Genomic DNA, 22212 nt, shown 5'->3' with positions numbered 1-22212 from the left:
CATTATTATAATATTTAATTCTTAAAATATGTAGGAAAAAACTTTATGAAAAAAATTAATATAATATAGATTGCTCTTGTAAAATATTAAACCCTAACCAAGACTTTATCAATTATATTAAGAAAAAAAAAGGCTGTTTGATTTAATTTGTTTAAAGAAAAACATCTTGATTTCTTTTTAATATAAATAAATTATTATAAATATTAAATTCGACTTTAATTAAATAACTAACTAATCAAAATAAATCACTATCATAGGGTAACTATTAACACAACTAATTAAACTAAAAGTATTGCTCATTATGTTTGAAAACACATTTTAATTACAATTATTTTTTACAAAATTTGAAATAAAACATGGTAGAGAATTTGGTTTTTTTTTTTAAATATTTCAGGGAGAGAGTGCTATTTTCGTAATTTAGTAAAATGGCGACTTTTTTTAAAATGTTATTGGTTTGACTCTAATTTTCAATTAAAAATAAGGTTTAAATGTCAAAAAAAACCATCATAAAATAATTAAAAATTTATTAAACCCCTAATCAGAAATTATAATAAATTAAGCCCTTCATCAAAAGTTAGCAAACAATTAAGCCTTTGAATATAGCTTTCCATCGAAAGTATAATGCGGTGGTTGACATAGTGACTTAGATAAAAAAAATGATGATATGAAGACTGACGTGCCATTTGATGTGGAGGGCTTAAATAATTTTTTATTTCTGTTATTAAGACATAATTGATTATTAAAAATTATAAGATGATATGAAAAAGTTCAAAATTATTAGATTTATAAAAGAAATAGTAATTTTTTTATATGATTTTAATAATGTTTTAAGAATTATAAAATTTCATATAATTTCCCATTTTTTATGTTTTTCTAAATTTTCTAACATTTTTTTAATTTATAATAATTTATAATAACTTTTTAATAATAATCTACTAATTATTTTTATTTTCCCTTACACTACCTGATCTGATGTCTTGTGCTAAGTTTTATATTTATGATTATCATACTTGAAAACTAACTATTATCACGATGAAGGCAATCGCACCTATCGAATAATAGTATAGTTTATAGCAAGGCCGGAATGTTGAACTCACGGGAACTAAAAGTACTAGTATTAACTTTTTTTTTTATCTAGCCTAAAAATAAGAGGATTTGTTTTATCTAAACTAATTAACTAAACTAAGAATGCACAGGAAGTAAATTGGGGAAATACTTTTGAGAAAACTGATTGATTTAGACAACACCCAAGGGAAATTCCACCTGGACTTCACTTGTTATTTGACTCTGAATTAGACTATTTATTCACTCAACTTGATCCGTAGAAATCCCTAATTTATATTATAATCTCTCTCGAGACTAACAACGTCTAACCCTAGGTTGATTAATTGAAATCTCTTTCTAATTAAAACCCATAGTGTTGCATTAACTCGATCTATGGATTCTCTTATTAGGGTTGACCCTAATCCGGTAGATTTATGTGTCCCTATGTCTAGGGGTGCAATCAACTCCGCTTAATTATGCTAGATCTACTCTTAGATAAGAACTTTTGCTCCTTTGAATAAGCACATCAATACTTGAATTAATATCCTGGAATATTAAAGCAAGAATTAAGAATACATAATTAAGAACAAATCAAGTATTTATCATATAATTCAGAAAATAATAACAATATTCGTCTTCGGTTTCATCCCCCTTAAATATTTAGGGGATTTAGTTCATATATGTAAAAGAAAACATCTCAGAAGAACAATGATAACAAAACATAAAGAAAACCCAAAAACCCCTAAAGGAAATTAAAGGGAGATCTTCAGTCTAAAAGAAGAATTCGGCTTCTGAGATAGATCAATCGGCTTTTTTCAAGTAATTCCTTGCCTCCTACTCCGTGTGTCCCCCTTAATCCTCCTTTGGGGTGTTTATATAGGCTTTAGAATGTCTCAAAACCCTTAAAAATGCCCTTTTTCAAATAGAATTAGACTTGGGCTCGACAGGGACACGGCCGTGTACCACGCCCGTGTGCAAGTGCTTTAAACCGTGTTAGAGCCTGTTAAATAGACACAGCCATGTGGTTTACCCCTGTGAGGAAGTCCAGGCTGCGTTGATTTCCCACGTTGACCCATTTTCTCCGTTTTTGGCCCGTTTCTCGCTCTTTTTACTCTCCTATGCTCACCTAAGTATAAAACATGAAATAAAAGGATTAGGAGCATCAAATTTCACAAATCTAATGATAATTCATCCAAAAATGTGCTAAGCATGGGATAAAAATATGTATAAATTACGACTTATCAGATACCCCCACAGTTAAGCGTTTGCTTGTCCTCAAGCAAAATCCTCAACTCACAACCAAAATAAATTCTTTTCAACTTATAATTCTCATTAATAATGTCTCAAAATAATCCACAAGCAGTCATGCATTGAAAATTTAACTAAAAGAATATTAAAGTTTCAAATAGTCAAAGTCGAGCATTTTAATCATAAAATTATAGGTATCCCCCTTTATCTAAGTAATTATCTTTGATTCCAAATTGACGATGGTTGACATCCTCACTAAAGTTTCACTCAAATCACTTAATGTGTTTAAGGTTCAAATTAAGCACTCATTAGTCAAACATGAAGAGTTATTACCATAGGCTTGCATGAAAATAGAATCTCCACCACTATAAATGAGATGATACACAAATCAAAAGGTCTTTGAAAGGTTGTAACGGGGCTTTGGGTTAAAGGTGTGGATAAAGGCCAAAAAAGAAACGGTTAGAATCGAGATTAACTTGATAAATTACCTAATAGGAAAAACAACTAATATCAATTGAATAAACATGAGCTTCATCTCAGAATATGGAATTAAATACTTAAGCTTATAAACAAAGAATTACTACTAATATGTATGTATATATGTTTTTTTTTTAAAAACAAGCATAAATGTGGAAAGTACATAATAAGAAATAATTCAAGGACTAAAAAGAACGAACCTAGCTAGGTAATAATTCAAGTTAAATCTCAATAAATAGGGAGTTAATAATCATGGGAAAAACTCTTAATGAATTAAAAAGGGTTAAGTTATGGGTTAAAATTTAGGTAAATTAAAAAAAATAGTTTGTTAAGCTCAAAGGGGTTCACTAAGGGTCAATTGTGTAGGTAAGCTTTTTATGAGGAAAAAAATGGGTTAAAACCTAAGTGCCTTTATCATTTTAGTATATCAAATCAATGGTGTGGTCTTGACATATATAATCGATGCAAGTTCTAGAATAACAAATCAATGTTGACATACTCATGATCAATAAAATCAGTGAGCAAGAAGAATATATGCTCTAAAAGGCTCAAAATCTCATAGAAATTATGGATATTTGATGTCAATCTTGTAAATTCAGAACTTCAAGATAATACCTCAATTCAGGGAAACAACATAGTAATTTTAATTCTCAAAAGTTTCAACTAATCATACTCAATTCTCTAATGTCTTAAAGTGTAAACAATCAATGCACAGTTATCTATGATTTAATTTAGAATATATCAATAAGAATCATAAATCAATCAAAATTTACTCTAATAATGATATGAGAAAATTATTTGAAAACAAGATTAAAATTCAGGGATTTTCTGATAATCACATAAATAACCTCCCACACTTAATATGTACATTGTCCTCAATGTACAAAGATATATAATATCAATATAAAGATAATATCAAAAGAGGGAGAGAAGCGAAACTGCCCTGAAATTGTGGATGAAATCCTTGGATTAGTGATAGTGAGAATTATAGGTAAAGCTTATGAAAGGCATAATTCTGAGAAAGTAAACACCACTATGAAAAGAATTAAGGGATAATTCGATAATAACCTTAAGGATAAGCAGAGTTTGAAATATAACATAGAAGTCTTCAAAAATAAATAAGAGACAATGGAATTTTAAATAAAATAGAAATAGAAATAAAAATAATAGTAAAATAAGCACGCCCGTGTGCCCTTATTTCAGCTCGTATGTTTCATGGTTTTTCAAATTTGGGCGTGTCCGAAATTTGGCCCACGCCCGTGTTCTTTGGGCATGTTGGTGTACACAGTCGTGTCACATGGTCGTGTCTTGCTTCATTCGCTTCTCTCACGCCCGTGTATATATGTGCACACCCGTGTTATTTTGACAGTTTCGACCACGGGTGGTGGGCACGAGCGTGTCGGATGCCCATGTTAATTTGGCAGGATTGCCCACGGCCATGTCGCACGACCACGGCAACGTATCGAATCCCGTGTTTTGGGAAAAATTTTACTCTGTTTTCACACGACTGTATCGCACGGTCGTGTCGTAGCCCGTGGTATGAGCACGACCTAAGGCACGCTTGTGTGCCTGGTCGTGTGGGTTTGGAAAACCTGTGTTCAAGGACTCAGTTAATGAAAAAAACTAAAATTTAAAGAAATCACACTGTTAGTGCTCGGGTTGCCTCTCGAGAAGCACTTATTTATAGTCTAAGCTCGACTTACCTCAATTTCGTGTGATTACGGTAGATTGAGGAGTTGAAACTCCTCACCTCTGCTATCAATTTTATCAAAATAAGGTCTAAGTCGAGTATTATTTACCTTAAAAGTTTTGAATACAGTATGTGTTACCTCGACTGTACCATGTGGAAAGATGTTCATTACCGTGAAGGGAGTCGCTCTATCTGTATTGTGTTCTAAAGTAGCAAATCGGGGGTCATTTTCATCTAACAATACTTTTTCCCTAACTTTAATTTGCTTTGTTTCATCCCTATTCTCATCATGGTGTCACTTCGATTTTTCATATGCTTTCGGTCTCTGTGTACGCCATTCATCTAGTTTCTCGATCTGTAGCCTTCTCTCTTCATAGATGGGCCCTTTGTTGTTACTTGAACATGGCTCATGTATGCTCTTAGAACGTGTGTCCTGCAAATAAGGTTGCACCACATGATTAGTATTAGTAGCATGATTTATACAACCACCCTCAAAATTCGATTTGTTACTCGAATTACGAGCTTAAAGAGTGATTGTTTCATCAGCCACACGAAGTGTGAGTTTGCCTGTACCAACATCAATAGTAGTTCTAGCAGTTGCTAAAAAAGGTCGTCTTAAAATCAAAGGTATGTTACTATCCTCTTCCATATCTAGAACAACAAAGTCTACTAGGTATATAAATTTATCGATTTTAACAAGAACATTTTCAATGATATGCCTAGGAAATCTAATGGTTTTATTAGCCAATTGAATTGTCATCCTAGTTTGTTTGGGTTTCCCAAGACCTAACTGTTTAAAAATTTTATAAGGCATAACATTAATGCTCGCCCTAAATCAGCCAATGCATTATTAACATCTAAGCTACTAATTAAACAAAGAATCGTAAAACTCCTTGGATCTTTCAACTTGTTGGATAGCTTATTCTGTAGAACGGTTGAGCAAACTGCGTTCAACTCCACATGCGACGCCTCATCCAACTTCCGTTTATTTGCTAAAAGCTTTTTTAAAAATTTAACTGCGTTTGGCATCTGCGAAAGAGCTTCAATAAACGGTAAGTTAATATGTAATTTCTTTAATAATTTAAAGAATTTACCAAATTGTTCGTCCGTGTGGTCTTTCCTTATCACACTGGGATATGGTACGTGAGGTTTGTACTCTTTACTTACCGGTTTTCACTTATTGTGGTCCACCTTACCTTTACCTTTACTTACTATACTTTCTTGCCTCAGTTCTGGTTCAGGTTCAACTAACCCTTTTTTATTTCGAACAGTAATCGCATTAAGCTATTCCCTTGGGTTAGATTCAGTATTACTTGGCAAACTACCTTGTGGTTGTTCAGAAATCAGTTTGGCAAGCTGGCCTATCTGAGTTTCGAGCCCTTAAATCGACGCTTGTTGATTCTTAAGTGCGGTTTCGGTATTCTAAAAATGAGTTTCTGACACCGAGATGAATCTTGTTAACATCTCCTCAAGGTTCAACTTTTTTTCCTGTTGGTAAGGTGGTTGCTGAAAACCTGGAGGATGTTGTGGCCTTTGATTTCCCTGGCCACCCCATAAAAAGTTGGGATGGTTCCTCCAACCTACATTATAAGTGTTACTGTATGGGTTATTTTGAGATCTAGAATTATTATTACCCATATATTGAACTTGTTCCTCCTCGGTGCTAGGGTTGAAGGATTGATATTCTGTGTGTACTCCTCCTCCATTTGAATCGCACCTCATCACTAGATGTACCTGAATAGAACCATACAAACCATCAATTTTTCTATTCAAAAGTTCTACCTGATTAGAGAGCATAGTGACTGAATCAACGTTAAAAACGCCGACTGCTTTCATCGGTTTTGTCCTCATTACTTGCCACTGATAATTATTCAATGAAATCTCTTCTATAAATTCATAAGCCTCTTCAGGTGTCTTATTATTAATAGTTCCACCAGCAGTTGCGTCAATCATCTATCTAGTCGAAGGATTCAGGCCGTTATGAAAAGTTTGAACCTGTAGCCAAAGTGGTAACCCATGGTAAGGGCACCTTCTCAATAGATCCTTGTATCTCTCCCATGCATCATAGAGGGTTTCTAAATCCATCTGCACAAAAGAAGAGATATCATTCCTCAACTTAGCCGTTTTAGCAGGCGAAAAATATTTAAGTAAAAATTTTTCGGTCATTTATTCCCAAGTTGTGATTGACCCTCGTAGTAACGAGTTCAACCACTGTATAGCTTTGTTCCTCAACGAAAAGGGAAACAACAAAAGGTGAAGGCATCGTCAGAAACGCCATTAATCTTAAAAGTGTCGCAAAACTCCAGAAAATTTGCCAAGTGAGTGTTTGGATCCTCGTCTTGCAAACCATCAAATTGAACAAACTTTTATATCATTTGAATTGTGTTAGGTTTCAGTTTAAAATTATTTGCAGCAATAGCAGGTCTAACTATACTCGTTTCGGCTCCTGTTAAAATAGGTTTAGCATAATCATACATAGTACGAGGAGCAGGATTCTGATTTATTGGATCTGCGGCAACCATAGGAGGAAGCTAATTATTCTGATTTTCAGCCATCTCCTCGGTTGTATTATGGATATAGTCCTCTTGTCCTTCCTCTATGTTTCTTAGGTTTCACCTTATTTCTCTTTGATTTCTGTGAGCTGTACTTTCAATCTCACTGTCAAAAAATAGTGGTTCTGACGGGTTTCTTCTAGTCATAAACTATAAAAACCTGTCAGAAGAAAACAAACGAAAATTTATTAAAATTAACAAAACTAAGATAAGATTTAAATTGCAATAAAATAAATGGCTAAAGTAATAAAAATTAAGCGTTCCTAATATTTTAGTTCCCCGAAAACGGCGCCAAAAACTTAATGTGCTGTCTCGTGATAAGTTTTATATTTATGATTGATTGTACTTGAAAACTAACTATTATCACGATGAAGGCAAGCGCACCTATCAAACAGTAGTATAGTTTATAGCAAGACCAGAATGTCGAACCCACAGGAACTAAAAGTACCAGTATTAACTTTCTTTTTATTATCTAGCCTAAAAATAAGATGATTTGTTTTATCTAAACTAATTAACTAAACTAAGAATGTACAGGAAGTAAATTAGGGAAATACTTTTGGGAAAACTGATTGATTTAGACAATACCCAAGGGAAATTTCACCTGGACTTCACTTGTTATTTGACTCTGAATTAGACGATTTATTCACTTGACTTGATCCTTAGAAATCTCTAATTTATATTATTATCTCTCTCGAGACTAACAATGTCTAACCCTAGGTTGATTAATTGAAATCTCTCTCTAATTAAAACCCCTAGTGTTGCATTAACTCGATCTATAGATTCTCTTATTAGGTTTGACTCTAATCCGGCAGATTTATGTCGCCCTATGTCTAGGGGTGCAATCAAATCCGCTTAATTATGCTAGATCTAATATTAGACAAGGACTTTTGCTCCTCTGATTAAGCACATCAATACTTGAATCAATATCCTGGAATATTAAAGCAAGAATTAAGAACACATAATTAAGAAGAAATCAAGTATTTATCATATAATTCAGAAAATAATAACAATATCCGTCTTAGGTTTCATCCCCCTTAGGTTTTTAGGGGATTTAGTTCATATATGTAAAAGAAAACATCTCAGAAGAATAATGATAACAAAACATAAAGAAAACCCAAAAACCCCTAAAGGAAATTGAAGGGAGATCTTCAGTCTTGAAGAAGAATCCGGCTTTTGAGATGGATCAATTAGCTTTTTTTGAGTAATTCCTTGCCTCCTACTCTGTGTGTCCCCCTTAATCCTCCTTTAGGGTGTTTATATAGGCTTTAGAATGTCTCAAAACCCTCAAAAGTGCCCTTTTTCTGAATAGAATTAGACTTGGGCTCGACAGGGACACGGCTGTGTACCACGCCCATGTGCAAGTGCTTCAAACCGTGTTAGAGCCTGTTAAATAGACACGGCCGTGTGGTCTACCCGTGTGAGGAAGTCCAGGCCGTGTTGATTTCCCACGTTGACCCATTTTCTCCGTTTTTGGCTCATTTCTCGCTCTTTTTACTCTCCTATGCTCACCTAAGTATAAAACATGAAATAAAATGATTAAGAGCATCAAATTCCACAAATCTAATGATAATTCATTCAAAAATGTGCTAAGCATGGGATAAAAATATATATAAATTACGACTTATCACTACCATACATTATATTTAGTCAATTCTTATCAATTGTCGTCATATTACCTCTCCTCAATCAAAATCATCATTGACCACTATCTTAAGCTATCAAACACTAAGCACATTGTTAAAGAAGTGGCTCGAAATCCTATACTAAGTCCAATAACCATCATAGGTCAAACTCTCCCATTAACTTTCAAAATACATGTTTTTAATATTTTTTTAATTTTTTTACCATTTTAATAATTTCTCTATAATTTTTAAAATTTTTATAATATTTTTCATTATTCTTTCATATTTTTTATTAAAATTAATTTCTCTATATTTTATATATTTTTATAATTGTTTTATAAATTTTATATTTTTATATATTTTTTGTTTTTATAATATTTATAGATTTTTTGTTTTTATAATATTTATAGATTTTTTTATAAATTTCTAATTTTTTTATAATATTTTGATAATTGTTAGGCTTAAATAATTTAAAAAATCAATTAAGCCCTCCACGTCGATATTTTTCCACGTTAGCTGTCACACCATTATTTTTTCATGCTAACTATCATTCTTCTACCTGATCATCACTTAACAGCCCTTCAAAAGCTTTAATGGAAAATTATATTTTAGGAGTTCAACTGATTGCTAATTTTTAATTAATTTTAATTTTTATTAAGGGTTTAGGATTTTTTAGCATTTAAGTTTAAAAACAAGTAAAAGATTCAATTCTTAAAAAAGAAGAAGAAGAAGAAGAAGATGTGCAGGTAAAGGTTGAGGCTCTAGGTCTTTGAATACTTAAATTTGAGTTCCACTCTATGTAATTGTCATGTGTGAGTCTCCAGTCGAATCGTATACAGTTGCCATGAGTGGGTTTTTGTCTAGTTGTATTTAGGTTTTTCCATCTGTTTGTTGTATTAATTTGATCCTAATTTGTTATTGCTCAAAAATATTATGTTATAGTTATAATTGCATTGTATCTGGAAATTTAATTGGGCTTTAGCTTAGTTGGTATTCAAGCACGCATTTTCTTCTGATTTAAGTGTTTCAAGGATTATAGGTTGAAAATAAAAAGAGATGGGAGTAAATTTGAAAATATAGAAGAGTATAGGGAGTGAGGGAAAGTTAAAAGCATTTTATTTTTAATTGCTGGGGGGCAAAGAAGTGGAAATGAGGAAAAGAAGAACAGCTTTCGAAGAAAACAAATAGTAAACGAAGAAAAGTCGTTTACTCGTTTCCGTTTCCAGAGTTTTTAGAGAGAAACAGCAAAAAATTAGAATTAAAAAAAGATCAAAGCCTTGTACGACAAATTCAGATCTGCAGGTTTGCTTCATTGCATTCAAATTTCCAAATTCTACAAGAAATGAAATGAAATGAAACAAAACGATCCGCGTCGTTTTCGGGAATGAGCAAATTGTATTGAAATTTTTGAATATTTGCAGCAGCCATCAGGTAAGCGAGAGCGAGAGCAGCAATGGAGTCAGAAACGGCGTCGTCGGCGGATGAACAGCAAGCGGCTGGTTCAGCAGCTGATACTAGAGGCAAACATCGGATTCTTGCCCAACTCAAGCGTGTCGAACAAGAATCCAAGTTCCTCGAGGTTAGCTTCTCCTTTTCTTTTTTATTCTTTTCCATTTAAGGTTTGCTCTATACTCTTTGAGAATGCCGTTAAGAATTTTGACTTGGTCTGTCTTTTGATAAATTTAAGGATTTCTTTATAAAAAAAAACGGAGCTTGAATTTTCCGTAGAAAAAGTCATAGAACATGTCAGGAGAAGAAAGTGCAAGCTTTTTCATAAGCTTTTCTTCTTAAGATAATAGAAAATGGAAGCAAAATTTTTTTAGATTCTTGTATTGGATTATCCATTTAGTTGGTAAGTTGAGCTAAGTAGAGGAACATAGTGATGGCTTAGAGTCATTGGAAGGGAAAGCTAAGATCCTTGTAGTGCAACTATTCAAAGCAGATCTTAAAATTGGGTGTTTAATAGTTCTTCTTTTACTGGCGATCCCAATTCAATAGGCTTTTGATCATTTTTTGGATCTTATACTAGGATACTGTAATTTCCTTTTTTGCTAATTTGTTGCAAAAATTGGCCAAGATCTTGCCGATATGCGCTGCTCATCTGTTTATACTGATGCTTGAGAAGTCTGTCTAGGTGGCGGAAGAAGTTCTGTATCAATCTTGCTATGGCGGTTCTACTTGTGGAAAGTGCTAAACACTGTTTGTTTTGTTGTTAATGAATTAGTCTTTTTGGCACCGTGAACACGATAAGCCAAATGTCTTCCTATCTAGTGCTTATTAGTGGTGGTGGAATCTGTGTGTGATAGGCAAAAGAGCTTTCTTGAATTAGTTTTGACTTGTTCTTGGTCTTTGCTAAGCTTCACTTTGATTGGTCATGCTTTTCCATGAGTTGCATAAAGAAACTGTTAGCAATGTTTGTGCACTTTCACCACATAAAAACCTCTATGGTGGCACCTATTGGCCTTTGATTATACTATCCATTACTACTCCACATGAATAGATTTCCATTTAGAGTCTGATAATTTATAATGCCCCTTTTGTTCCTATGTTTGTGTGGTATTTAAATGATGTGTGCTATATCAATGGTTGTAGGCCATTGGTTCATAGACACTGGTATTGTCCCATCCCGTTTGCACTTATCTTTTGCTGCAGGCAGATGATGAATTTGGTTTTTGTATCAGTGTAAAAGACACCATATTACAGCTTTGTATGTCTTATGTTTCTCCCCCCTCTTTATGTATCGTTTTCCAGGAAGAGATGGAAGAGCTTGAGAAAACAGATAACGTGTCAACCTTGTGCAAGGAGTAAGTTTTAAGAAATAAAATTTTCTTTCCCATGAACTTGCGAAACTAGAAACTGTTACTTGTCTGATTCTAAAGCATTTTCATTTATCAATATATTTTGCTGTTGGACAAGATTTTCCTGATCTAAGTATTTGCTCATCAGCTGTCGGTACACTTCTCATGGTATCGACATACTAGCATGTTTGGCATGACGCTTCACGCATATATTATATGGTAACTTGTTTGACCCATATTAGCATCGGCCTTTTTTTACAGATTGCTGCTTAGCATGGAGACCAGACCTGATCCACTACTTCCACTGTAACTACTAAAACTTGTCTTGTTTTTGTATTCTGTTTTAGATAATTTTTTTTTCTCTAAACCTCTAATGCTTGGATTTGTTATTTGATTACAGAACAAATGGTCCCATAAACCCATCATGGGATGTATGGTTTGAAGGGCCTCAAACATCACAAGGTTGCAGATGCCGGATTCTGTGATTTGAAGGCAATCTAACATTTGTTTTGTTGCCAAGATATGTTATATAACATACATGTTTAACATTTTACATCTCTCAATTGTTAACAAATATTCAATTCACTCATGTCCACATTGTGCAATACCAAAATTTTGGGATGGCTCAAACTGAAATGTAAAATCTACTCTCTTTTTGATTTAATGTTGAGATGAAATTTGTAATATCAGATATATAATTTACTCTTCTTTTTAATGTTTAAATTATGATTTCCAACTATCTCTATTCGATTTTTAAAGGAATATAAATATAAATATAAATATAAAAACATTAATTAAAATATATTACAAAAAATAAAATTTGGATTAAAATCTTCATATATTTTCATTCTTAAAAGTACAAATAAAAATATCTATTATATATATATATTAACCAGACAGAATTATCGAATCCAGTCCTCATTTGAATTATCAAAAAATAGGAATCTGACATGTTTTTTTTCCTACATATGATCTTTTATTACAAAACAAAATGAAATTTCTTCAGCCAAATCACCCTTATAATAAGACATGAACTCCTGCTATTGGCTCTAAGGCCTAAGCTTCAACATGTAAAACCTCAATTCCTCCATATACTTTACATGTTATGTACACCTGAAAGGTTTATAACGAGGAAGGTTAAGGTGCCGCCACCCACCTGCAAGAGAGCCTCAAAGCAATTAAATCCATATGCCGTGACAAGACATATGAGACAAACATGACCGGATCATAAAACGTGAGCAGACAAAAGGTGTCTCAACTGGAGTAGGTGTTCCTCATCTGAAATGTTAAGGGAGAGGCGGAGATTTGTTAACAATGCCTCCTGCTCCCAAGTTAAAGGACCCGAAGCATACAATGCCTCTACTGTCGACTTGTAAGCACGAAGCTCTAGTTCATGGATATTGATGACTTTTTCAACAGGGGATGAGGGTAAGTCTCTTTTGCCACACAAAGATGGGAATGACGACTCGGCATCGGAATGATCAGATGTGTTTTCCAATGGTTTAGGAGAAAGTCGGCCACCAGCAACACCATTGAAACTACAGCTAGCAACTGAGCATTGGTTGCTATTTTCAGTATACTGAACAGACCTCGAAGAATGATATACACAGTATGGACTTGCGTCTTCCATCCTGTTATTCCTTTTAGTCGATTGCTTAATTAATGTTTCATCAATCCCTGCATTCGGGTAAGAAAAATCATCTACCTGGTTAAACCAAGGAAGTGTTCTCTTAAGAGGTGATTTCCTAGTCTTGAGGTTTCCTCGAAAGTGCTTCTCAATGTTGCATTTTTCAGATTGATGTGCGTAGACTTTATGTATGACATTATGAGCCCTGGTCTTATGTTGTCCCTCTCTATCCTTCTCTTTAGACCGCAAAGCTTTGTTCATAAGTAATGGAGTCTTGAAACGCAAGCCACTGGCACAGTACGGAGTTTCCGCTGTAAAACTGTTGGCCAAATCTTTACTTTGAGCAACCTGCAATCACATGTAGGCTGATTCAGATATATTGATAATACGGAAAAAAAACAACTGCAGCTCAAGCAAGAATCAAGTTCATATCATAAAGAACAATGTGGAAGGCAACAAGAAGATATTTTCTTGAATTCATTCGAAACGACTTATCACGAGTTATGCTATGCTTTATAGAGAGAGAGAGAGAGAGAGAGAGAGAGAGAGAGAGAGCTCTAATAAACTTAAACATTTAGAAAAGAGAATTTAGGTCCAAAGCACGATGAATGCAAGGTGCATTTACCTTCCCAACCACCATCCATTTGTTACCATGCCAAGCCTGCCTAACCCTTAAACTTGACACATGGAATTCTTTAAGTAGGATGGACCCAAACAACTTAATGACAAATGAATCATTGTTCTTTAACACCTTTGCAACCTTTCCTATCCTCCAACACTGGATATCGAACACCTCAGCTACATCCCCGACTGCCCAATTCTTCCGGTTTACATATGGAGGCAATGGTCTAACGTCCTTCCCTTTCACCGTCTCCACCACCCTTCTTCCTTCACAGTCTGTAAACAGTTTGTACCTAACAATATAGTAGTCACCATCTGCTGAAAGAATATTACCAGTAAACCAGGAACCACATGGATCATCTTCTCTTCTCAAAACCTCCACCAAGTTCCCTTTTCTGAACTTCATTTTTCTTTTGAACTCTTATTATGCTTGATCCCGAAAAACAAGACTGAAATATAAAACAAAATTAATACCACTGATATTGTGATTGCTAAAAGAGATCTAAAAGTGATCCTGAGTTGAGTGGAAAGGAGCTCAATGCCAAGCAAAATTTTGAGATCGAATCTTGTGAATGGAAAGAAAACAGTGGAGAGAGTTTTATCCCGTTTTGGGGGTCTAATTCCCAAAACATTCAATTGCAAAATAAGAAAATTGTAATCTTCAAGAACTCCATGAAGCTAGTTTATATAGAGATATAATCAAATCTAATTAGAAAAAATAAGATTGATGCTACAAACAGGGAACATTCTGCAACCAAACTCAAATGAACTCATTCAGCCAACAGTTTTCAAAAACATCAATCAACCCATGGTTTTGCAATCCTCAAAAACACCCAGAAAAAAGAAACTGAAATAATTAAAAAACTAGCACTTACCCAGAATTAAACATCCTAAAATTATGAACTATAATAAGACAAAAACAAAAACAAAATTAGAAATTGAGAAGGAATTCCAATTCAATTCAATTGAAAACTTTTAATTAATTGAATGGGACTGACCTGAGAGTAAAAGTGAAGAAATGAAAACGAACAGGACGCAGTTTAGTTGCGGTCATGACCACATCCTTACGCAAAATTGGTTTATTTTGCGCTCTCTTTTGATTATTATTTAAGTAAAAAAAAAACCCTACTAATCAAAGATTAACTCATTTTTGAAGAAATAAATGATGGGGATAATTCATAGTTTTAGACAAAATCTTTGCCATGTTGGACCATTGATTTCATTACAACCTCAGAATCGACGTGCCTTATGAGACCATTAAAAAAACAGGTCTTTAGTTCCTGTACAAAATCAAAGAATACAGAATCATGATTAAGCATAAATTCCGTCATGATTATTTGGATTTTGATTATATTATATTTTTTTAAAAAAATCCTTGTTATTTGAAATTAATGCTACATAACTAGCTTCTTGTCTTTAAACTTAGAAATAGTTTATAGTTAAAAATTACTTCAAAGCTTGACAATAAGGTCATTTCCCATAAGGGCATTTTGGACTATGTTGCATATGTATGACGTAAGCTGTAACCGTAACATAAAATAACAAATGCCCTTATCATATCTTTTCCATGGTTTTGAAGATTTTGAAATTCCATCTCTAAATAAAATGAAATTACCCCTTCTTAAATTTTACATGTGCCCGTAAGTAGGGCTAAATAGCTAATTAAAAAAATCTAAATATTATTTTTAATCCCGTTTAATTTTATTAAATTTAACTTATTATAATTTAAATATATTTCAACCGATATTCGATTTACAAAATAAAAAATGATATAATAATAAATTTAATTCTTAATGTTTATATTTTTTTCAAGTTACTCTTACTTTTTAAAAGCTAAATTTAGCCATCAACTTTTCAAAAATAGTCGTATCGTTTTTTTCTAAAAGAAATGATGATTAAAACATTAAATTTTAACATTGTTGGCGTGATAACTTACATGTCAACCTATTCATGAGCCAGGCCATCTAGCCTAGTCTGAAGGCCCGTTCGAAAAATGAGAGGATTTTGGGTCTCGAGTAAGGCTTTTTTGGCCTGAGCTCGGCCTGAATATGCAAAAAAAAAATTGCATTTATTTTTCTATTTTTTATTATTTTATTGCTATTTTATTGTTGGCTTTTTCACTATTTTGTTACAATTTCACAATTATGTTGCTACTATTTTTTTGTTATTATTTGAATATTGTATAAATTTTATTTTATTGTTAATTTTATTACTATTTTAGAGATTGCACATATCTTTTTTACTTTTTGCAAAATAGACTAGTATATTAATGAAAGAAAAGATAGGAATGGGCTAACAAAATTCACAGGCCCACCAAAAAATGAAAACAAAACCCAATAATGGTAAAACCTTAAAATTATTACCAAAGAAATAGACAAATTAAAATTAAACAGAAAATTAAAATAAACTTCCAATCTGATAACAGTTGGAGTCCAATTAGCATTTCCACAATTAATGCACCGATTCCAGTCCCAGAAAAGCGGTTTCCAAAATCCCACTTTCCTGTTTTCCTTCTATGCATAGACCCCCTATCAAACAACCCTCAGTCAGGTTCCCTCATTCTCCGTTGATCCACCTCCAATGTTCGTTGCTCAGGGACTATTCCGATCAGGTATGCTCACGATTCTCCTTTCATCGCTTCTCTAGCTAAGTTGTGACCGATAATATTTGCAAATTTGTATGTATGTTGAAAGGTTATTTGGTGAAAAAATTGTTTTTGCTGCTGAATGTTCCATATTATATCCCCAATCACTGATTTGTTAGTCTTCTCTGAGTTACTTTTTTTTTATTACTAATATCGAGTCTCCTTCAATGATAACTGATGCGAACCCCATCTATTTTCCCATAAACATTGCTTGGAGGCACACAAGGGCCTCTCCTGCAAATGAAGAGGCCACCTCTCCGTGAGCCACTGTTTAGAATGCGAGGACCTCCCCCGAAGCATTTCTAACCACCACCCCTAAGACTGATTTTACCCGAGAGTCATCAAAAGCAGTGTCGAAATTAAGTTTGACAACAGAACCAACTGGTAGCCACCAAACTATGGACTCGTGCCTCGTGGTAAAATCTCGAACCTCATACCCCTCTAGTTCCTTAATATATTTGTTTATCCATGCAACAATTTCCAGGCCCATACTTTTCTTTCCTTCATGTAATCATTTGTTTCTGTCTGTCCAGATCGCCCACAAAGGGTAGCAAAATACTCGACATTAAATGCTTGAACTACTCTTGAACACCCAGGTAAGCCACTCCTAGTGTGACAAAATCAATTCTGTTAATACCCATTCCAGATTCAAGCTAATCCAAACTTCTCGCCTCACAGGGCATTCTTTGAAGATATGGTCAATGTTTTCAGTAACTGCTCCATATTTGGGACATACTACCACCGAGAGCAATCTCTTGCACCAAAGATTAACAAAATGAGGATTAAAATTTCAAGAAATTTTCCATAATAGGATTTTAATTTTCCTTGGAATGTGAATATTCCATCATTTTTTGTAAAATAAATTAGCCTCAGTTTGTAAATAATTAGGAAGAAAGCCATGTAAAAGTTTATAAGCACTTCGCACAGAGAATTCTTTAGAGGCTTGCCCCTTCCATACCATGAAGTCCGCATGAGGTTCCATTGCTAAGGGAATTCACACAATTCTGTTTGCCTTTTCTTTAGAGAAGGTAGAATAAATAAAATCAGACTTTCATTCTCTCTTTTGTTCATCAATAAGATCTGCCACTTTACTTAGCTCAATGGAATTCCTAATTGATTCTGCCTTATAACTTATAGTTCCAGGGAGCCACGCATCAGCAACAATTGAAATATTCTAACCTATTCCCACCTTTCAGCAAATCACATATTTCAGCAATCCTTTAGCTACCCATACACTGTTCCAGATATATGAAGGTAGTTTTCCTAACTCAAAATTAAGAAAATTTGTATTTGTAAAATACTTAGCCTTCAGAACTTTTGTTAATATTGAATCTGGATAATTAAGAATGCGCCAACCTTGTATAGCTAATAATGCAACATTGAATTTGGTTAAACTACGGAATCCTATACGCCCATCTCGAACTGCTCCAATGAATCCCTTTTCGCCTTTATCCTTTTTGCCACCAAAATTGAGCCATTATGCTGTCCAATTCCATACGCAAGGACTTTGGAAGTAAAAAATAGGTCATAGTGTAAGTGGGTATAGCCTGTAAAATGGCTTTAATAAACCCTTCTTTACCTCTTTGAGAAAGGAATCTCAAATTCCAATTCCCAATCCGTTGCTTCATGCGATCCTTTAAGAGTTGAAAAGAAGCTTTTTTATTTTTCCCCACAACAGTCCCACAACATTTGGCAAACCAAGATATATTTCCATATTATTTGAATTTCTCACCCCTAGAATATTGAAAACAACTCACCTAGACTTCTCCAAAGTGTTGCTACTATAAAAAATCGTTGATTTGTCGTAATTGATGCTTTGCCCCAAGCATCTTTCGTATTCCCTTAGGATTGATTTCAAAACTTATGCACCCCTCTTGCTACCTTCTCCAAACAACACACTGTCATCAGAAAACAATAAATGAGAAATCGATGGACCCCTTCTACTTGCTTTTTCTCCTTTAATCGACCCATCCATCAAGGCCATCGTTATAAGCGCATAAAGGCCCTCACTAAACATTAAAAACAAGAAAGGACTAAGAGGGTCCCCTTGTCTAATTCCTCTCGCCGGTTTAAATGTCTAGCCACTTTTTCCATTAATAATTACAGAATATGAGACTGAAGTGTCGCACTTCAATATATTTTTCACCCACAAAGTATGAAATCTCATCTGTAACATCATAACTTTTAGAAAATACCACTCCACCTTATCATACGCTTTGCTTATGTCTAACTTAAGTGCTGTAAAACCTTTCTTCCCAACTCCTTTTTGTCTAAAGGTATGAAGAATCTCATAGGCAAGGAGCACATTATCCGAAATTAATTTATCCAGCACAAAGGCACTTTGGGCACTATCAATGCAATTGCTTGTTATACATTCGAATAAATTCGCAATCATTTTGGCTATTATTTTATAAAGAACATTACATAAACTAATAGGTCTGAAGTTTCCTAAGTTCATTAGATTAAAGACTTTAGTTATAAGCACAATATTAGTAAAATTACAACGGTCCACAGGCAGACCTCTGTTTAAAATCCCCAAGCAATAGTCCGTAACCTTGTCGCCCAAAATATGCCAAAATTGTTGAAAGAATATAGCCAGAAAACCATCTTCCCCCGACGCTTTCATAGGACCTATCTCCTTAAGAGCCGTCACAACCTCCTCCTTCGTATAATTCGTTATCAACTTCAAATTTTCTTCTTCAAAAATACATCTTTCAATCCCAACAAGGATATAGAAGAGAATAGTTGTTAAAAATAATGCCTTGCAATTTCCTCCATCTCTCCATCATCACAAGTCTCTCTTCCATCGTCATGCCTCAAACTATGAATGGTATTCCTTCTCCTTCTTAGTAAGGTATAATTATGAAAGAAATTCATATTTTTGTCCCCTAATTTCAACTAGTTTACTCGAGCCCTTTGTTCAAATTTGTATTTTTGTCCCCTAATTTCAACTAGTTTACTTGAGCCCTTTGCTCTCAATGCATCTCGTTTTTATCAATCTCCAGATTAAGATGTACTCTAGTATCAATCAATTTAGCCATACTCTCATCAGTTCTATCTTGATCTAAGAGAAACTCTATTTTTTCTGTCAATTCCTTCTTACGCCCTTCCCTCTTCTATCTAAGCCCAGTTACCCATCTCATGAGCCCACTCTGTAAAACCTTCAACTTCTCTAAGATATTGCCTCTACCTGATTGCCACAGTCGTTTGACCTCATCCGCACAGTTTTCCTCCTTAACCCACCACCCCTTAAATTGAAATACCCTTTTAGACATGAGCTTCAATCCTATATCTATATCAAGTAGAAAGGGATAATGGTCAAAAAAAAGAATGTGGCAAATGGTAGATTACTGCTGATGGAAATATATTCCTCAATTCTAAATTTTTTACACCCCTATTAACCTTTTCACAAATATTAGTCTATGACAAATTCCCTTTTTCCTAAGTAAACCAAGTACCCAAGAAACCAACATCCGTCAGTTGACACTTCTCCAAAACATCACTAAACTCAATCATCCTCCTCTCTTCTCTTGGCGTGCCACCACCTTCTCAAAAGAATAAAAAATCTCATTAAAATCTTCACAAACCCTCCAAGGTAAACCTTGGAGTCGACTCAAGTTTTTTAGCTTTCCCCAAGTAGCGCCTCTATTTTGTGCATAAAGGGAGTCATAAAACCTTATAAACCTCCATTCCTTTCCATCATCATTTTCCTTCAATGTGACATGAATGTGATAAGCCGAATAACTTTTTAAACAAATATTTGTATTATCCTTTCATGCCAAGCGTAAACCTCCTCTTGAACCATCCACTGCAATATCAACCCCATTTAGAAAACCACACTTCCTCCTAACATTTTCCATTCATATCTTGCTTAGTTTAGTCTCCATGATGAAGACCACCTGGGGATTGTACAATTTAAGCACATACCGAAACTTTCTAGTAGCCCATAGACTCCCTAATCCACGAACATCCCAACTAAAGATTTTCATTGCGACTAGCCGGCTTGCCCCTTGGCAATCGCCGATATAAAGTTACATTTTTCCAACATCTTCTTATTCACCAAGGACCCCATCTCTTCCCCTTTCATAGATTTATCACTCTCTATTTTGGGCCTCTTTTTCTCATCACCACCTTCTATCACACACATGATCGAATCTTAGTCCATTTCTACTTGACCTTGTAAATTCAATTGAATCCCATCGACATCCAGATTTCGATTAAGGCTCCCTTCTAAATTCATCCCTCATATGGGATTAATACGACCTCCCAACCTTCCTTCATTCTCTTCCTTCCTTTCACTTCTACCCAAATCAGACCCTTTATAATTATTCCCTCATCTTGTCTCTCCCTTCTTTTCCCTCAACCATACACTGCTCATCTCGAGAGATCTTCTAGATTGAGCTCTTAGTGAAAGGTCTCATCCCATCTCAACTACTTTAAACCCTAGATCCATCTTCACTTGACAAAAAAGAATCGCCATAACCTATTCGACCACAAAAGAAACAGAACAAAGTTAACCGTTCATATTTAAAATTGACATACGAATAAGCCCTTGGATGAAACTAAAACTTTCTTCTTCCTTCTCAAAGAACGCCTTACGTCCAACTAGTTCCTCATTCAAAGATGATTTTGCACCCATCTACTTAGATTTGTGCCATCATATTCTAAGAACTTTCCAATAAAGTCCCCCATTTGTCTCACCAACGCCTCAGAGAAATACCCCATAGGCACATCGTGAATTTGAACTTAAAAATTTGCAAAGATTAAAGGCACCCTCAGCGGATCCTCTCCCTCTCCCAAATAATGAACCAACTATAAAAGACTGTTAAAGTCCATGGAGATCCTTTCAACACACTTTCAAGATCCATTCTATGAAAAAATCTAAACAAAAATCTTTTCTCACCCAAATCTAAAATTTGGACCCCTTTAACTAGATGCTAGAGATTAGCCATTGTGCTTCTCATCGCTAGGAAGTGTTTAACACTTGCGATTAAAAAATAGCCTACCAAACAAAAATCCTCTTCCGCAGAAACTAGATCCGACTCTCTCTGCACTTGAACAACCTCCTCTTCTTCATCGTCCAATGATAACCCAACAAAACCTCTTTCCATTCCCCTATTTCACTCAGACAAAAAGTCCCTAAGTTTAAAGAGATCAAGCGATTAATCTTGATGGCGCCACCCAAAACTTAGAAAAAAAACCACAAAAAACAAACTAAAACCCTAAAAGAAACAAAAACATGCTAGACGCAACAAACAGAGACGTGCAATGAGAGCAGACAAAAAAATCACATTCTAATAGCGCATTTAAGTTGCACATATCTTAGTGTTGTTTAAATATACATATATTTTTTAAAAATTTATTTTCAATTTGTTAGGAAATATTTATTTTAACGTTTTAAGTATTTTTGATGTATTATATTTTTTAAAAAATAATATAAAAAATTAATAGGGCGAGTCCAGTCGGGCCCGGGTTTTAGCATTTTTATCCAGTCCGAATTTGGAAAAAATTTTAGGCTCATTTTTAGGGTTGGGCCGAGCCCAGGCCTAGCAAATGGGCCTAAAATTTTTGTTTTGCCTAGCTTAGCCTGGCCCAGCCCATGGACACCTCTACTTACATCTCATGTGCATATCATGCTAAAATGACACTTGTCTTATATGTCACGTCAACAAATAATTTAAAATGTAGGATAAACTAACTAGTTGGTCACCTTACTTTTAAGACGTCACTCAACCGTTAAATCTGTAATGGAGGTTAATTGTACACGCCACATCATGTTCACACTTTCATTTTGGCCACCCAAAAAAATATCATTTTTTAAAGTATTGATTGGGGTAAAAATTAAGAATTTAAGTGAAAAAGTGGTAGAAATTAAAATAATGCATTAAA

General features: G+C 34.3%; 2 protein-coding genes, 1 long non-coding RNA gene and 1 other non-coding gene across 8 annotated transcripts; 3 read left to right on the top strand and 1 right to left on the bottom strand.

Moving 5' to 3' along the window:
* Positions 1–6470: 6470 nt before the first annotated feature.
* Positions 6471–6577, top strand: LOC121205121 (small nucleolar RNA R71). Its single transcript, XR_005900204.1, has one exon. It is a non-coding gene; the product is annotated as a small nucleolar RNA R71 (small nucleolar RNA).
* A 3137-nt stretch (positions 6578–9714) lies between these two features.
* LOC107902519 (guanine nucleotide-binding protein subunit gamma 2) lies at positions 9715–12095 on the top strand. Of its 2 annotated transcripts, none has more exons than XM_016828707.2 (5): positions 9715–9935; positions 10055–10212; positions 11385–11437; positions 11693–11737; positions 11832–12095. In XM_016828707.2, exons 2-5 carry the CDS (start codon positions 10087–10089, stop codon positions 11914–11916), a joined length of 309 nt encoding a protein of 102 aa, XP_016684196.1. In that variant the 5' UTR covers positions 9715–9935; positions 10055–10086; the 3' UTR covers positions 11917–12095. The 2 variants fall into 2 exon arrangements, with proteins under 2 accessions (XP_016684196.1, XP_016684297.1); XM_016828808.2 differs by having other exon boundaries at positions 9763–9935; positions 10058–10212.
* A 238-nt stretch (positions 12096–12333) lies between these two features.
* Positions 12334–14906, bottom strand: LOC107902730 (uncharacterized). Of its 4 annotated transcripts, none has more exons than XM_016828995.2 (4): positions 14678–14906; positions 13684–14128; positions 12691–13406; positions 12334–12587 (listed from the first exon to the last, which is right to left on the bottom strand). In XM_016828995.2, the coding sequence occupies exons 2-4, from the start codon at positions 14083–14085 to the stop codon at positions 12569–12571; spliced, it is 1137 nt and encodes a 378-aa protein (XP_016684484.1). In that variant the 5' UTR covers positions 14086–14128; positions 14678–14906; the 3' UTR covers positions 12334–12568. The 4 variants fall into 4 exon arrangements, with proteins under 4 accessions (XP_016684484.1, XP_040931778.1, XP_040931779.1 ...); XM_041075844.1 differs by adding an exon at positions 14555–14582 and having other exon boundaries at positions 12334–13406; positions 14678–14842; XM_041075845.1 differs by lacking the exon at positions 14678–14906 and adding an exon at positions 14555–14577.
* Positions 14907–16096: 1190 nt separating this feature from the next.
* On the top strand, positions 16097–17380 carry LOC107902956 (uncharacterized). The gene is made up of 3 exons (XR_001685665.2): positions 16097–16739; positions 16857–16919; positions 17002–17380. It is a non-coding gene; the product is annotated as an uncharacterized lncRNA (long non-coding RNA).
* Positions 17381–22212: the final 4832 nt, after the last annotated feature.

This window comes from Gossypium hirsutum, chromosome A08 (assembly GCF_007990345.1).
Source record: "Gossypium hirsutum isolate 1008001.06 chromosome A08, Gossypium_hirsutum_v2.1, whole genome shotgun sequence".
Taxonomy (NCBI): Eukaryota; Viridiplantae; Streptophyta; class Magnoliopsida; order Malvales; family Malvaceae; genus Gossypium; species Gossypium hirsutum.
The sequence above is the reverse complement of the archived record's forward strand: the minus strand, read 5'-3'. Positions and strand labels throughout refer to the sequence as shown.

Excerpts from the sequence above, each read along its gene's own strand:
- LOC107902519 (XM_016828707.2), top strand. The coding sequence starts at position 10,087 with ATGGAGTCAGAAACGGCGTCGTCGGCGGATGAACAGCAAGCGGCTGGT. Across the intron at positions 10,213-11,384 it reads AAGAATCCAAGTTCCTCGAG|GAAGAGATGGAAGAGCTTGA; the intron begins GTTAGCTTCTCC and ends ATCGTTTTCCAG. Across the intron at positions 11,438-11,692 it reads GTGTCAACCTTGTGCAAGGA|ATTGCTGCTTAGCATGGAGA; the intron begins GTAAGTTTTAAG and ends CTTTTTTTACAG.
- LOC107902730 (XM_016828882.2), bottom strand. The coding sequence starts at position 14,085 with ATGAAGTTCAGAAAAGGGAACTTGGTGGAGGTTTTGAGAAGAGAAGAT. Across the intron at positions 13,407-13,683 it reads AATGGATGGTGGTTGGGAAG|GTTGCTCAAAGTAAAGATTT; the intron begins GTAAATGCACCT and ends ATGTGATTGCAG.